The sequence below is a fragment of the Haemorhous mexicanus genome, chromosome 6 (assembly GCF_027477595.1).
Source record: "Haemorhous mexicanus isolate bHaeMex1 chromosome 6, bHaeMex1.pri, whole genome shotgun sequence".
NCBI lineage: Eukaryota > Metazoa > Chordata > Aves > Passeriformes > Fringillidae > Haemorhous > Haemorhous mexicanus.
The window spans coordinates 29,549,173-29,566,566 of NC_082346.1; the positions used below are offsets into that span (position 1 = coordinate 29,549,173).

The 17,394-nt window shown below is 37.6% G+C and overlaps 1 protein-coding gene across 11 annotated transcripts in view; it reads left to right on the forward strand.

The window, feature by feature from the left end:
- Window positions 1-17,394, forward strand: part of NUMB (NUMB endocytic adaptor protein) — a 98,911-nt gene that overhangs the window by 70,353 nt on the left and 11,164 nt on the right. For 5 of the 11 annotated variants that reach the window (XM_059849593.1, XM_059849595.1, XM_059849600.1 and 2 more), the window contains exons 3-5: window positions 5,850-5,924; window positions 11,071-11,148; window positions 16,494-16,568. In XM_059849593.1, coding sequence (XP_059705576.1) covers window positions 5,850-5,924; window positions 11,071-11,148; window positions 16,494-16,568 — 228 coding nt within the window. The remainder of the gene's footprint in view (window positions 1-5,849; window positions 5,925-11,070; window positions 11,149-16,493; window positions 16,569-17,394) is intronic. The other 6 variants (XM_059849597.1, XM_059849599.1, XM_059849603.1 and 3 more) reach the window with 2 other exon arrangements.

Genomic DNA, 17,394 nt, shown 5'->3' on the forward strand with positions numbered 1-17,394 from the left:
TACACTGTGCAGTGTATGTATAAAACTTCATGGTATCAACACTTGATTTTCCTTTATATTTTCTTTTTTTTAAAGAAAGTTTTAAATTTATTAAATAGTGCTGAATTCCTGGAAAAATAGGAATTGCACATCAGAGCATACAGTTGAAAACCAAAGTCTGACAGTACGTATGTGAAGCTGTGACAGGACTAGGAGAAATAGTGTGTTTAGCTGCATCAAGGGAAATTTAGGATATGCATTAGCAACAACAACTCAGCAAAATAACATCCCTTTCTGCAGTGAGACATGTAAACTACAGGGTAGAAGGTCTAGCCTTCTGATCTTCAGTTACAGAAATGTCATAATACTTCAAGGCTGATTTCTCTGATGTAGATGTGGAAGTAGATCCTGCCCTGAAGCAAGTGCTGTCCTACATAACTTTCTGAGTTCCCTCTCTGCCTCATTTTAGGGATTTGTAAGAAAATGAAGAATATAGCATTTGTATATCCTGTATTGAGTTTCTTTATTGCATCTTCAGTATCCTGACTCACATTGTTTTTTCTGTTGGCAATGATAAAGGTTGTGTGAGAACCAGTACGTGAAATGCTCAGAGTGGCTCTTAGGTGGGTGTGATGTAAAAAATAGAGAGAACTACTGGTATAGGTACTGCTTTAGATTCTTTTGATGCTCATTATTCAGAGACATTTAGCAGTCATAAGCTGCTACAGTTCCTGTTTTGGGAATTTAACAAGCTGGTGAGACATTTTGATTTCTGGTGACGTGTGTAGCATCCTAACTAACCTATTGCTCTTGACTAAGCAAAATTAAACTTTGTTGATGCGTAATCATAGAGTTTCTGTTGTCTGTGCTTCTAAAGCTTTGTCTGAGCAAAAATTTGTTTCAAACTAATAAATTTAGAAAGCAGGAGCATGGGTGTGAAAGGAGAAAAATAAAATATTGAACATTGGAATGTAAATCTTAGAAGTTAGTGGTAATGTAGCTCAGCTTTAAGATGTATCCAGGATTTCTGGATTTAAGCTTATGTCTACTTGCAAGACAGCATTTCACTCTGAAACTTTGGTGCTCAGGCTTTAATTTTTGAGCAATGCCAATCCTAGAAGCATATCTGCACATGCAGATGATGTCAAGTAGTCAGTCTTACTGTTGCAAATAATACACCAGAACTTCCACAGAGGAAGAAGGAGGAATGCCATTGCCTCTAGGAAAAATACCAAGAAATGCTGGTGTGCTTCTCTTTATGGCAGCTCGTTTCCCAGCACAGGACACCTTGGCCAAGACTTCAAGTATGCTCATTTCCTGTGTCCATCTAGTTTCAAATGTAATCCAAAGAACCTAATCTGTTACTGCAAATAAAACAGTGCATGTGAACATCTGCTGATACAGAGGGAACTTCTATTATTTGTGTAGCTGAGTCTGTTTCAAAGAGAAACTGTAAAAGCATATTACCAGACTGGAGCGAACAGAACTGGCTTGAGTGAGTTGTCCAGGTTGAAGGAGCTCTGGTGAAGGATCTTTTTGCCAGCTGTTATTGTTGAACTTTGAAATTTTGAAAACTGAGTCAGTCAAGTATTTGAGAGAGAAATGCAAACAAAGAAGATCAGGGCAGTATTGCTTGTACTAGGACACAGGTTATGTTTTATTCCTGACCTGATAAATCAGCCCTTGGTGTTTTAGTAGGAGCAATTTCAATAGCATGTATTTGTGAGAAGACAGTAGGAAAACTTCACCAGAAGCACTTGTTATGGTAACTTGAGTGGTTGGTTTTTAGATGAAGTTGGAAGATGTTTAAAATGCTAAAAAGAATAAGTTTCCTCAAGCACTTTTCAAATTCTAAGGATGCTTTGCTATGTGCCAGTTTAACTTGTTCCTGTGTCCATTTCTTTATGTTTGGTTTGAGATTGGTACCAAACAGCATCTTCAGCAAAAGAGAACATGAAAATCAGTGATGAAGAGGGAAAGTTTTTTTGTTTCTGTTCAATTTGCTGTACCATAATCTCATCTTCTTTTCACTAAAAATGTTAATATAAGCAGTGCTTCTATTTAATAATGTTTGCATTAAGGACTTTTCTCCAACAGCCCCTGAAAGTATTTTATTTGGATTAGAGCTTTTATGTTATGTTACTCGGTATGTGGACTCTGCCCACATGGATTTTAGCTTTCTGTAAAAGCACTGCTGGGTAATTTCTGGTATAACGATTAAATCTCTTACAGAACAACTTATGTTCGAGAATTGCTGATGTCATGACTATCATTCACTGGTTGCTATGGAAATTAAGTAGGAATGCATTCAATATTAATACTGCATTCCTGATATGTGCATTTTCCTGATGGAAAAGTACTCATTTTCTCCAGGAATGCTAGCTGCAACAATCCCTGTGACAAGAAATGCTCTTTGCAAATATGTCAGAGGTGTACTCCTTTCCTTACTGTTCTCAAAGTCATCATCCACCACAGTATGGCTTAGGCAGCTCTGTGGATTACGTGTCCCAGTCCTTGAGTGTGTTTGTGATAATGTGCTGTCATGGATTTGCATGAGATTTTACTTATATAGGACAGTGGCTGCCCAGGCACTTCAAGAGTATATTTCTTCTCCTTTAGTTTGAAAGGGAAGTTCCTTTCAAAGATCCTGAAAGGTTGTGTATAGAAGTGTGGGATTTGTGTATCTGCTTTAAAGTGGTTTCCATGTAATCCTTTTCTGGTAATGTAACAACAGAGTTTAACAATAGTTTATTTTTCTGAAATCCTGAATTCTGGTTTTTAACTTTAATTTTTGACTCTAACTAGTAGCTGCATTTCCTTTATTAAATTTTGAAATGTCACTCATAAAATGCTGTTGCATTAGTAAGTTGAGCTAATATTTCAAATTTAAGGCTAAGTTAAGATAGATTTACAATTTAGCACTTCTGTTTAAAATATAAACAGTAGAAGAGGTTTCAGTTTTGACTGTTTCTTGCCAATCTTCTTGAGGAAATATTTTTGTCTTTGATGACAATCCATTAAAAACGAGATAAATATTGCAGCACTAGTTAAATACAGAAGCTGTGTATATCTACTCTCAGGCTGAAGAAATAAGCTTGAAGACTTGGAAGGGGACCTGCTGCTTGAGGGGCATTTGACTATGAAGAGGACCACAGCGTTCTGGTTATAGAATGAAAATTTATTTTTACAAGAAGGAAAAGTATATTGTTACATGAAAGCAATTAACACACCACCACTCCATCCCAGAAAAATTAGAAACCAAAGCAAGAAGAATTTTGAAGTTGCTGTAAGATGTTCAACACCAGTGCTAATGATGAGCTTTTGGCTTCTGCAATGGCAAGAACAAGTGTTTTTCTCTTTGTATGAAGAGCTAGAAGTGTAATATGTGAATACAAACAAAGTACCTTTTGTCCTCTATATCATAAGAAGTATTGTGTGACAGTGTAATTTATTTTAAAATACAGAATTGATTGATGCTCAGTGAGGTCTGTGGATTGTACCCCTTTGGTGTGGATAGATGCACTTGATATGTGTAATAATGTCTCCATTCACAGGAGTGGAAGCAGTATTGAAAACTGCAGCTAAATTTGCTGTCTCCAGCAGCAGTGGCATGACTGATTGCTGGAAGTTGGAACATGGGACTTGAATAGAGGTTTGGCAACACAGGGGAGAATGGTTGTCTGTTTTGCAGTGTGACATGAGGCAATATTTACTCTGTTCCATTTCTCCCTTTTCCAAGCAAAAGGCAGGTTGCCAAGTACAGGGGCTGAATGGTTTGAATCTTCAGTTGGAAACATTCTGGCTACACTGAAGTAAATGAGATGTGCAGATAGGTCAGGAAACCTGAAAGTTGCCTTCTATATGGATGATACAAATGGTCATGCAAACTAGATGGTTTATTCCTTACACATATTTTTTTTTCTGTGCAGTACAGACCTCAGGCTTGTTCCTGTCTATATCACTGTCTTAAAGAGAAGTTGCTAAACCCAAAACTTTCTCATGACAAATGTTCAACAGAATTTCTGCATCTGGAACTTCTCCCAGAGAAGTCATGGCACAACCGAGTAGTTGATGATGTACATATGTACTTCCAGACACACAGTAATTGCATCTTTAGTTGTTACTGTTTGTGTATTTTTAGGATTAAGATGTTCTGCTTCGTGCTCTGGAGAAATGAAGATCTTGCGCAAGTGCTCAGCAAGCTCAACTGAGGGAGTACAGTTGCTGTTTTGGCAGCTCCAGCATTCAGTTATAAGGCTTCAGCCTCACAGAGCTCATTTTGAAAAAGCTCTAAAGAGTCAGATCTTTTATTTACCTTCTAATTTCAGTGCAATTTATTTTTCAAGCTGTTCTCCTGCTGTGAGGGCTGATTTAAATGAAATTCTTCCCGAATTGTTCAATCCACATTTAACTCTGTTTAAAAAAATGCCACATGGTGAGATTTAATGCTAAAGCTCTCTGTCACTTAAGATATTGTAAATATTTCAGCAGTTTAATGATATATAGAGCTTCCTCTTCTGGAGCATCTTGCCTTGCATAAAAAACCCTCAAATTTCCAATTTCTATTAAATCTTTGAAGCAATCTTGGTTTTTTCCATATAGTTGAATCTCTTAATCTGAGGGTGCTTTGGTATGGTATTGTGAGTGAATTTTTTTTTTGTCCAAGTCTAGTATCCTAATTAATGAAAAAAACCTAGGAGATTTCAAATAACTCATGACAGAATAGTCTGTTACACAGTGCAACTTCTTAATAGTTATTAAACTTGTGTTTACTACTTCATTAAGTGACACAAGCATTGATTCTTCTGTCATATTTTAAAACTACTTATTCTCTCTCTAGCTAGCCTAGAATCTAAATTCTGAATTGCATACAACTCTTACAATGGCAAGTAAATTGGGGAAAGTTTCTTTCACCTACAGCTCTTACTACAAAACTTAAGAAAGTTTTTGATAGTTTCTCTGATTTTCTTCAAGAGTTAAGTACTTTGAATAAGGATTTTTCTGAGAGAACACTTCCTTTCACTATCAAAAAAAACTATGATTGGAAAAAGCAAGGAAATTGGAAAAATTAAAGCTAAAAGTTTGAGTGTAAAATTATCCATGGTACCCTGAACATTACACACTTGACATATATTTCTTGCAACTGGTTTCTCTATAGACTAATATTATTCTAGGTTATAAATTTAAAGGCTTTGAAGCTTGACATTTCTATTCACTGTTGTGTTGCTAGGGTTTTTTTTAAGTAGTGCTTGGTAAGATGAATCTGTGGAAAACATTTTTTTTTAACCCTTCTTTGTAAGAATGATGAATGTTTCAGTGTCCACATAACAGCCTGTTGTTATAACGAAAAGAAACAATTTTGGTTTACAGTTTTGAAAAAGGGGTGGGCAAATTTCTCATCTTTGGACATTACCATGCAAAAATATTTGGTCATCTTACTGTGTAGTGTAATTTGGTTTTCAGTACTAAATACATTTATCATTATTCAAAAATTATTTATTCATCATAATATCTATATTGATGTAAGGTTTTCATGCTGTGCTAGTAAAAAAAAAAAGACTAAAGCTCATGATGAATAAGCAGGAAAGCATAGTTTTCAATACTTTCCAATTACGTATTTTCCCCTGAGTAAGGAAAGTCTGTCTTTTCCTCCAAATTTCTAGTTGTATTATGCTTTTCTGCTGATGCTGGTGCCCCCATAGATATACACAGTCAAATCCCCAAATGCAGGTTTAAAAGAAGGCTGGCAAAGTGCTGGTAATGTCTATTGCATCAGCTGCACTGAGATGAATTCAGAGCTTGGATTCATCAAAATCCCAGGAGTTTAAGGAGCTGCTATTAACCTTTTCTCCCCATACTCTTTCCTGCAGTACTTGGGACACGTCGAAGTGGACGAATCCAGAGGAATGCATATCTGTGAAGATGCTGTGAAGAGACTGAAATCTGTATGTATATTTGTTTAATGAAAACATTGGCTTTGGGGCTGTAAACATTACTGGAAGAGGTCTGTTTGGGGCACTGCTCCAGCTAAAGACTGAACTTTTGACCCATGTTAGGAGAACAGTTGGCTGGTTTTAGAGCAATGCTGCTCTTGGGGGGACGTGCTAATCTGATGATGAGAGGGAGAGTTACAACTGTTCTTTCTACTTGCAGAAACTATTTGCAAAACAAATGTGTAAAAATTCTCTGTGACCTTTCAGGCTAAGTTGGTACCCACATGGGACTTCAACCATTGTTTTTTAACAGCTTCTCCCTCTCTCTCTTTTCTTCTCCCCCTCTCTCTCTTTCCCTCTGTTGCCTGCCACTTTAATAGCGACTTAATTCACCATTATTATACAAAATATTACTTGTTTTAGGATGCTTTTTTTTCTAATGCACTGCAGCATCGTAGTCGTGCATGAAATAATCTGGCTTGCATCTGCTCAGAGTGGCCTGAGGGCTGCCTAATTCTGACATGTCATGAAGTGGGCTGTTCTTAGTTTGGCTTCTGTGAACGTTTGCTCCTGTAAATGGCACTCGTTCAAAGCTCTTTGTATTTCTGTGGCTCATTTGAAGAGGTCTTGTCATCTCTTTCCTGCAGTAATAATACCACAAAATCCTGTGGAAATAGCAAACTCCAAAAGGGCAGTGATCAGTCTGTCAAGGAACTGAGGCTTTAACATCGTTGAAAAGCACAGGAGAAAGGACATGGAAAAACTGACTTTTTAATAGAGATAGAGAACTGCAGTCCTTGTCATCACTTCTCTTATATGTTTTATCGACGTACATTCTTCATATGCATTCATTGGAAGAAACCCTTGTATCCTTGCAACTCAACAAAATCCATCAAACAAGTCCATCAAACCCTTCTATTGCATTTCTGCTGGTTTAAAATATGTGCCACCTCTCACCAGGTCTGAGAGCTCAAATGGTTTCCATCTAAACCTGTTTTTCCTTTCTTCCTAGCACACAGCAGAGCATTATAGGTTATCTTTTCTGCCTTCTGTTGTGTTGTAAAGTTTGTGAATTGGTTTAATGCTCTGATTAAAATCAAGTCTTTTCATTCTTTTCTTTCTCAGCTAATGTATAGTAACCTGTTCAAGCCGCATCCCATCTGTTCCCATTCACTCTGCAGTGATTAGTGATTGATTTTTATTAAAAAGGGCCACACAAAATATAAATGAGTTTCTTTGTTCTGTGGATTTAGTTTATGCACCTAAAAGTGCAAGTACTGACCGCATAATCAATTGCATCCGTTTTTGTCTCTGATTTTTTTCTGGTTTTCTCAGTTTACTTTCTGTTAGCACACCAAATAGCACTGCAGTATCTGCTTTGTGCTACTTCTTTTATTCTCTTCCCTGGCAAGCTATGCTGTGAAGTAGCTGTTCTCTAGTTTATAAAAATCTTACAAGTCCACAAGCCAGCTAAATGTAGCTAAGCTTATAATTAATGAGGCATAGTAAAAGCACAGCACCCCGTTTCTTCTGGAATCTGGATTCCTAAGATTGTGATTTTTTGATCACATGAATTACTGGTTCAAACATCAGACTTGGATATCTAACTTTTACAGTTAGTCAACATTTTCTGAAAGTGAATAGTTAGATTTCCTTAATCCATGTTATGTCATTATTCCAAATTGTGGATGGCATGAATTTACCCATTCTCTTAAATGAACATTTTTCTTCAGATAGTTTTGATTTCTTCTGCTGTTTGATGTCTATGTGTACACCAATTACAAGTGTGCATCTCTTAAAATTGCTAGTTGTCTCCTTTGTCAGTGTTGGAAGTTGAGAAATGGAGGTGAAATTCTCTTTGTGCCCCAAGAGGAAGATTCAGATTACTGAAATTACTTTGTGTGCTTTAGTTACTAGACTCTATCAGATGCAAGGTCCATTTGGAGCTGCTCACTGCAATTCAAGCCCTGCCCCTCACCCCCAGTATGTGGATTTTAAACCAGAGGCATTTCTTTAGGACATCACCATTACTGGAAGCTGTGTTCTGTACAGGACACTCTTAATTTAGCAGAAGCCAAACACTGGGTGATATCTCAGCATGTGAGGAATGTGATGAGAAAACAGTTTGTTCTTCTGGTAATCCCTTGCTTTCACATTACTTAGTTATTTTGATGGGCTTTCTCTTGGTTTTGAGAGAATTGCAAGTTTGAGCTGCAGTGCTCAAACTGAAAGACTGGCTTAAAGGGAAATTGGACTTCACTTTTAATGTGGTTAACTGACATTGAAGTATATGTGGGCTATTTTAAACTTTATTCTCTGCATGTAAGGTGCAGGTTTTATAAATCCAGTCAATAAAAATTAGAAATGTTAAAATATTTGTATCCTGTAACTTCCAAAAATTAAGTTCTGTCTGTCTTTTCTTATTCTAATAGATATATTTTCTTGTAATTCTTGCTGTACAACAGTTGGCAATTCATTTGGGGAACTGAAGACTATTCTTTTATAGGACTGACTACTAGGTTTTAAAAGATTTTGTGGGATTTGCTAAGAAGAATATAGAACAGTGTTAATCTTGACTTTAGGAATAGTTTAATTACTGCTTTGCTTTTTGAAAGATGCAAACAAATATCTTTGTCTCTTTATTGTGGGAAATACACTTTCAGGGATTTTTTTACCTGCTCCTTTAATGGGTGTAGTTGTTTTTGAGCACTGCATCTTGCAAAACTTGTAAACTTGTGATGGTGAACATTTTATTCAGACATTGCTTAATTGACAACTGAGTACAAGCAGCCACTTTTAGCTCAAGAATCCCTCATCCACACTGTACACTGTTGTTACAGTTTTACAGCTCTGAAACTGCACACCAACAATACTGTAGTTTTCTGCCTGATGAAATGGCATCACAGTCTCGTTAATAGATAAAAACTCCTCATATTTAGCTATTAGTTTATTATTAGCATGGGTTTATATTATCAACAGAACTTGCATTTTTCTTTAGTAGAGTATTACCAATGTAGCTTACATTATTATTATCCCCTTAGTAGAGATACATTGCTAGCTTTGTATGCATTTAATATCTGATAAGATTCTTGTAGATGGACGTGAAGCTCTAAATGGTTTCTTGAGAACCATTTTACTGAATTTAAAATATTTAGTGCCAACTGGAAAGTAACTTTAGGGGGCCTTGTTAAGTGTATTTGACTCAGGTGTGGGAACATCATATAAAGACAAAAGTGTACTCTCTCATGTCATATTTTGATTTTAAATCAGCTTTAGCTTGTAGTATTGGTTTCTAACTTGCCACTTTTTGTTTTAAATTATGCATTTGTTTTAATATATGTTCTTGTTTTAGCAGGTAAAGAGACATAATTTAATATTTTAAAAAATGCATTAGCTATCTCTAAACTACATTAACTTAGTGTTGTTTAAAATCCATTTTGCATGACGCCTTTTCCATTAACCTTGTCTAGTTTATTTAAAAAAATAATCTTGTTTAACAAGCTTTTTTCTGAGAGCAAAATTAACCATCACCTAAAAATGAGGTAGCTTCTGGTGAATCTCTTTAGCTTACGCTGTCTTTAAAAAGCTGTTATTTAGTGTAATGCAATAGTCATCGCTCAACTTGGCAGCAGCATCCAACCCCTTCTCATTATGTGCACTACATTGTGATTAATCCATTAGTTCCCCTCCTAGTATTCAGCATATCCTGTCCAAATACATAACTGTTCCTGCCTCCAAAAGTGCTTAAGCTTTTCAGCTGACTGAGCTTGGAGATGTTCTTTATACAGTGTCTGAGTTGATGTAAATATGTCACAGATACTTGGTAAAACATTCTGTGGAAGGACATGGGGCAAGAGAGGGATACACCAGCAGGGCCAGGAAATGCAAAGCTGAGATGGACACTTCCTTTTTAACTTGGTGTTTCCTGGCTTTTGTTGCCTTGCATCAGAACCATAGCTTTGATTTAAACAGAACCTTGCTTATCAGTCAGTTCTTCAGACACTGCCTCAGGGTATTTGTGGCAATACTTTAATACAGTATCAGTGATGAACAGGTTGGAATTGCACAGTGTAAATGTGAGGTCAGGGGCTGTCACAGAGACACTCCCTGTCTCTTCTGCAATTCTCCACCTCCTCCTCATTACTGCTATACCAAAGCTTTCTTACAAGTGAAGTGATTTGGAAAGACAGCAGGAGCAGCTCTGTGCTTCACGTCGGCTTCCCTCACCCGCGGAGCAGCATGTGGCTGTGCTCGCAGAGCGGCAGGCCTGGTGAAGTGTCCTCTCATGTAGTTTACTTTCCACAGTCTGGTAACAAAATAAAGCTAGTAAACTAAACTGCATGCAAATATGCTTAAAATTGTGCGCTGGCTTTTTCTTAATGTGAATTGGGCAATCAGTATAATTGCTTTCCTGAAGAAATTTAGGAAATTGTAGTTCAGCCTTTGGTATCTTTGCACTTGCCTAACTGTCTCTCCCTGCCTGAGCTGATTTTAAAGGCTGTTCAACCTATAAATTCAGAGCTGTAGAACAAATAACTAGTATTTGTATAAATATTGCATAAAGCCTTGGAAGGCTTTAGATAAAGAGGTCTCATTTGTATTTGAGTTCTACCACGAGGTTACGATGAAATTCCTTGTTCTTCAGAGAAGACTGCATAAGATGTGAAGCATAAGAGTAGCATGTAAGCCAGAGCAACAAACAAAGTACTTACCCCTGCTTTATATCAGCCATACATGCTTCTCCAACATACAGAACATAAGCTTTGGGGAAGAGTGATCAATACAGAGCAAATTAGACTGCAGTTCTGGAGATAGAACCTTGCATTTCACAAGAGCCTGTGCAGTATTTTACTTGTTTAACCACCATGTCTGCTGCCAAGTTTGGTTTATAACCTAACCAAAAGGGACTAAACAAGGGAGAGTGAAAATAAAGTAACCACTTTGCATGAAATTGGGGCTGAGGTTTTCTTCTTTCCACCAATTTCAGGGTAGTAGCTTGTTAGAATTGTGTGTGTGCCCTTTGATCTGCATTTTCATAGGATTATTTTCACATTTGCCTGTCGCACCTTCTCATGGATAACTCTTAAAACCCCTTCCTTTCCCTCCAAACCCTATTCTTGTGTGTGCTTGTTGGTTTGAAAACCCTGGGACATTTTAGCTACCTACAGTAATAGCGCTCGACTTGTCCCCCCTGTTCCTCCAGGAAAGGAAGTTCTTCAAAGGCTTCTTTGGAAAAGTAAGTTTAATGCCTTGTTTGTGCTTGCACTATAAGGAGTTACATCCCTGGTATAGCACTGCCATAAAATTAGGGTGTTGAGAATGCCTTAATCCATTTCAGAATATTTGCTTCTAAAACAGGCTTGGAAATATTTTGATCAAAGAATGTGGTTTAAAAACTGACCTGAGACAGAAACTTAAATATCTGTGGACTGTATCAGAAATCCAGTGTTCTGAAGTGATTTGGTGTTCCTGAAAAAAAAAATAAATTTTTTTAACCCTTAAACTTGTGCCAACCTACATCACTTGGGCAAATGCCTACAGAACAGTAGAGGTCTGTGCTGTGTAAGTGCTTCATGCCCAGCTGCCTGGCAGCATGAGTTGATACCCAAATGTTAGCACTGGGAGAAAGCAGTGTGCCATCTCTTAAACCTTCCTTTTTTGAGCACAGTTCCAATTCAAAGGCATATAAAGATGAGATCAGGCGTTTACTTACTATGTTTTCCTAATTTCAGCTCAATCTCCTGTTTCTAGCATTGCTCTTGTTTTCACAAGGACAGTGTCTTAGATAAGAAGGGAAGCAGCTCTGTCCTTATTCCCAACGTGCTGCGCTGGTGGCTGGGTGGTTTTGTTCCTGCTGCCTACATTTCTTTCTACAAGGCGGAAAGATCATGCTCTCTTTTACCTCTCATCTGTTTCCTACCTCTGTGTTTAAAATTCCTGTAAAACCTTTCAATCCAGCTTTCATATGGAGTTAATCTAAGATAATGGCTTCTGAAGTATCTTGTTATAAAATGAAACTTTGCTTAAATAGAAGCGAACAGGTTTGTAATGTTCATATACATGCTGAAGTCTTTTGAAGCAGGTTATTCTCTGGTCATGAGTTGTTTTGGGCTTTACTTGGGGAGTAAATAAGGATTTTCAGCTGATCACCATTCACTCAGAGATAGATGTCACACAGGAACATCTGTTTCTCCAGTTTTGGTGTCTTCCTATGATGTCAGAGAGCACAAATCTAAAGTGTAGTGGTGGTGGTGAGGGGTTAAAGTACAGAAGGTGGCAGATCTGTGAGATTAATGAGAACAGTCCTGTGTGCAAATCCAATCCTAGAGCTGGAATCTAGAAAGACCGAACCCAAAGTGCTAAATTGGAAACAAACAGAAAGCCCCCACCTCAATCTGATTAGGTATGTTAGTTTTCTCTCTGCTTGTTGGTACTAACTTAGATTAGGGTACATAGGAAAGCAAAGATGTAAAAGTAAAGGTATTTGCATAGCACTTAGGGAAAAAATCTTTCTTTGACTTTTTAAATTATTAAATATGCCATCTTCCCTGCTACATCTTGGTTGATATTTAACAATGTCCAGCGTTTTAGATTTCCCTTCTCCTGTACTATAATATTTTGACAAAGAAGGACCTACTTCTACTTCAGCCTGTGAATTTCATTAATTAGCACTGAAACCACTTAAATCCGTAGTGTTTAGATATCCCCACAGTAGCAGTGTGGCAGTACCTTTATTACAGCTTTGGCCTACAACAGGAGCCCACATCTAGGGAAATCTGCAGAAAAAGGGACAGCTGTTCACTTATTAATAATTGAGAAATACTAATAACTCTAATATCTTTTGGCTGTCTCATCTATAATTTCTCCCCAAGTGCCTTGCATTGGGATTAATATAATATCCAAACTGACAAGCTATTTAAAACACACCAGCAGCTTTCAGAAAGTCAGTCTAGACATGTCTGCCTCTTTCCCTGTCCATATTTTTCTCCTTGTAAAATGTAAATATGATGGATTTGTTTCTGGAAGTGTTCAAGTGATTAGTATTGAAAATGCTTTTTTTAAACTTAAAATAAAAATTTGATGTCTGTTGATAGGTCCAGGATAGGCTTTTGTGATTATCAAATAAGCTGCCTTTTAGGCAGCTCCTTTTAAAACTAAAACTTTTCTGTTGTAATGAGTAGTAGTACAGATTTGGTGATCTTTGTCATGCTTTGCCTCCATGGAACGTGTGTATGTCTCATCATACAATGTTTTATACAGAGTCTCAAATGAAAATTTTTCTTTATATATACCTCAGACTCCAGGTATGTCTTAGAGCTGTGTCCAAGTCCCAGGATAGGATAAAATATAATAGGCAGAAAAACTAGAAACAAAGTTAAAGTTTTTTAAAAATGCATTATTGGCCAACTTCTGTTCTGGCATCCTTAATACTTTTTTTTCCACCTTACAATAGAGCAAGGTATCAAAGCAGCTACTTTTTGCTGGGTTGATGCCCATCTCTAGGGCACTGCCAGTTTGTCAGTGGGGTTTCTGTTGTGCCTGGCCTGCCATGGACCTGCTTTGTCCTCCAGCTTCCTCTCCTCCCCTCCTGGAGATGTCTGAGGACTCTGAAATGAGTCCAGATAGTGACTCTGGTGCTGGAGCAGATAACTGACCTTCCCAGAAGGGCTGAGCAGTGAGGTTTCTAGGGGTGCTGACTCAGCACAGGCAAATCAGGCTCCCAGGAGTCAATGCCACATGTGGCTTTCCTCAGGCAGTGCTGTCATCTAAAAGCAGTAGAATATAAAGACAAGCTGCAGATCTGGATATCTAGGTGAGTCCCTTGGTAGCAAGATTTCAACGCGTCCTGTTCCAGTGGATATTGGCCACTTGCTTTAAACATTTCTGTTTGGAGTTGCCTGTACCTCCCAGCATTTGTTACACTGGCTGCGATCCTGTGTTGGAGTTCACTTCCCATGCAGTATCTTGCAGCTGCTCTGATCTTTGTCCAGTATGTGCCAATAGTGCAAATGCTCCTATCTGCTCTGTAATCACAGTTTACTTGGCATACCCGCCCAGAGTGGAGTAGTACTTTGGTTTGTGTGTCCAGTAGGAGCTGAATTGGAGGAGTATGTTCCTTTAAACATCACTGGTAGGCACAGATAAGCTGAGAATTCAGAAAATGTAAAAATCATTCATTGTCTAGCAGTAGTAGCAGTGGGTTTGGGGTATAGACTCTAAGGATAAGCCCTTTCAAAGCACTGCATCCACCATAAATATAGAAGAAGGAATTGGAGAATTAAAGTGAGTTTTCTTTTTTCTTAGTGTAGCAATTTCTTTATCTTGCATGTGGAACCTAATGTTTCAGTGGGAAAAGGGGGCTTAGGAAGCTCTTCAGCCTTCTCATTTTATTCTGAGAAACATGAAGTTCATGTGTTAACTATTTCTAAATCCTCATTTGGTAAAATGGCAAGTGAGGAGCAGCTCTGCTCAAGATCAGCATTGCTTTACAAAGTACCCAGCTCAGTTAAACTTGGCTTTAATACAAACTCCAGGAACTGTCCACAGCTTCTGTAGGGACAAGGTTTTTATTGTTTGCTGGGGAAAGATGTGTATCTCTTAATCTAATGATGGCAGTCTAAACAAAACAGTTACCTGCAGGCATTATCTTCTCTTCATTGTTTGTATTTGCTTGAAATAAAGATCTTTGAGACTTATGGCTTATAAACAACCAATACTCTTTTTAAAACAGTTCAAGGAGACAGACCATTTGTTTTGGAATTAATAGGGACTTTCAGGCTGTGGAAGCTAGCTGAGCATTGAAAATACAGACTATATTTTGTGGGTATTGCTACTGCCTTTTAAAACAAAATATTAGAAGTGATTTTTATATGCTGCAATATTTTCTAACACATTAGATGGTAAATTTAAGTGTATCTTCTATTGTGAATTGCACTCTTTCCATTAGGTATTCCAGAATCTAAATTAAACATTCTCTGGGGTATCCGACAAGATGGATGGTCACTTAGAAACTTGCTTCTGCAAGCACTTCTCTGTAGCTTGCTTTCATACTGTGCTTATTTTCTCTCTTTTTTTCTTTAAATGCTCTTCTGTGCAAGTCAGTGCTGTTCTCTGTTCCTACCAAGCTTTTTGAAAATGCTCAGGATGTCATTGCTGCTTCTGAAATTGGGACAGATAGTTCCTCCCCAAAAAACAAACAGAAGTTCTGCCAGCACCTTTTTGTTCACACTTGCTGCTTTCTCTGAGAATGAAACCAATGTGATATAATTGGAGAGTTTTCACTCCAAGATATTTCATTTTTACAGTGTTAAAATTGGTATTGCAGACTTGGAACATGCAGTAGCCTATGCCAGAATGTATTCTTGTTCCATTACTTGCTGTAAGAATATAAAGGATATACATCCGCAATAAACTATTAAAAAATTACAAAATAGTTTCAATTCTAGTTTGAAGCCACAAGCTGAAACCCCTTTGTCTTTTTTTTTTTCCCCCTGTTGTTGCTTTCTTCACTCCCTGCAGTGGTTTCTGGTGGGTGCCATTAGCAGCCACAAACTGTGTAAACCCAGTGCTTCAAAACACATGAAGAGAATATTTTAATAACTGGCTAAAGTAGGGGGATTGTGAATTAAAGTGACAGGCTAAAAGAAACTGTCTTAGTTTTCTAGCAGTAGTTCACTGTAACAACCAGTAAAATTATGCTGACCTATTTTCTTTTCAATGAATTAGCTTCAGAAGAATATTGTGTTTGGACTGTTTTCTGTAGCTTTGCCTTGAAAAATAAACAGCCTGGAAAGAATCTGTAGTTTAAATGGCTCCTGAAGCCTTCCTGTGTTTCCCACTTTTACTTAGCCTCAGCTTGCAGCAGCTGAAAGTTCCCACAGTCAGGTTTTGGATAGAAGCCAGACCGCTCTCTGCTGCACCCGCCTGCCACACACCACTGCTTCTCCAGATACACACCCAAGGGTTAAGAAATCCTATTTTTATACCTGTCTCCCAAGATAAGACATTTAGGTCTTAATAAATTGATGAAACATATTTGGGTGATTGATCTTAGCATTAAGCTTATGAGCTTAATAAGCTACACAGTAACTGATGATTTTGGGGTGTTTTAACACTGGTTTAAGGGGATGCCATGATTCTACCATGGGACTATTGGGACAGAGGGTAGGGCTGATGGAAATATCAGGTAAGAATTTTCCTATATTTGAACTTGTGCTGAAGAAGCTACCTGTGGTGTAACTCCTTATGAATGAGTGTCTTCTGACTCTAGTGGAATTCTTCACCCACTTGGTCAGTCTTGAATTCTTTACTGTCAGTGGATGTACACCTTATTTCTGCCTCACCTGTCCTGTGCCCTCTCCCCATCCCCACGACGTGCTGTTTCTGAAATACTGGCTTTGGCTTGGTTCTCTTAATGTTTTGCAACTTGGATTGAGCTTTGGGCACCCTACTGACCATGGACTTCATCTACACTTAATGTTATAGTTCTTGGAGAGGGGAAGTGGGAGGCAATTGGCTGTTGGCATAAAACTGTTTTGTTTTCTTTTCTTTTCTTTCCCTTTTTTTTCCTTTTCTTGAAAGTCTGGGAAGAAAGCCGTCAAAGCAGTCCTGTGGGTTTCAGCGGATGGACTCCGAGTTGTAGATGAGAAAACAAAGGTTAGATTTCCCCGGGCAAAAGTTTTAAATCTCTATAATAATGTATATGCTATATCTTTAAATGGACAGCAATCTGTGTTACTGCAAATGTTGGTATTTGAAAGGAAGACTGAAGTGTGTCATTTAGTTTAGTAATTTCTTGTTTTGTAAACACATGTACACCTGCTAATTTTTTTCCCAGTTAATTCCACACTGCTCTCAAGACACATTTTGTAAAAAGTGGCAGATGTAGCACGAGCTTGAAATATTTTTTGTTGCATTTACTGCAACAAGCCTTGGTTTTCCTGATAAGATCTCTTGGCAGTGAACTTGAAGAGTCCCTGGACTTCACTCTGCACCACTGCAAAAGGTTGCAATAGCAATGCATAAGCCAGCTCTCATATATGTTTTAAACAATATCATTTTCAGTGCATCCGAATCCTAGAATGGATCTGAATGAACAAGAGCTTCCAAAAATGCAGTGAAGAGAGTAAATTAAATAGGGAGATTGTAGCTTCAGACTCAAACTTAATAGTAACTGCATATATCAAATTTAGTAATTTTTAATAGCAAAGATGTTGGTCTGAAGTGGAAAACTAATATATTTGTGGCATGATTCTGGATTGTTTTACATTTTTATTGTGAAATTACAATTTTTTATTATTAATTAGCCCATGGTGTACCACCAAGGCACATGTGTACAAGTAAGAGCAAGTGATTCTTGGTTTTATATAGGTGTAGACAATTAGAAATAAGAGCTTCAAGCTTACAAGTGCACTAGAATTTTAAAAGATGGCGTGGCTATGAGAACAGTTTTGGCTCTTGTCAGTCTGAAATAGTTTATTTT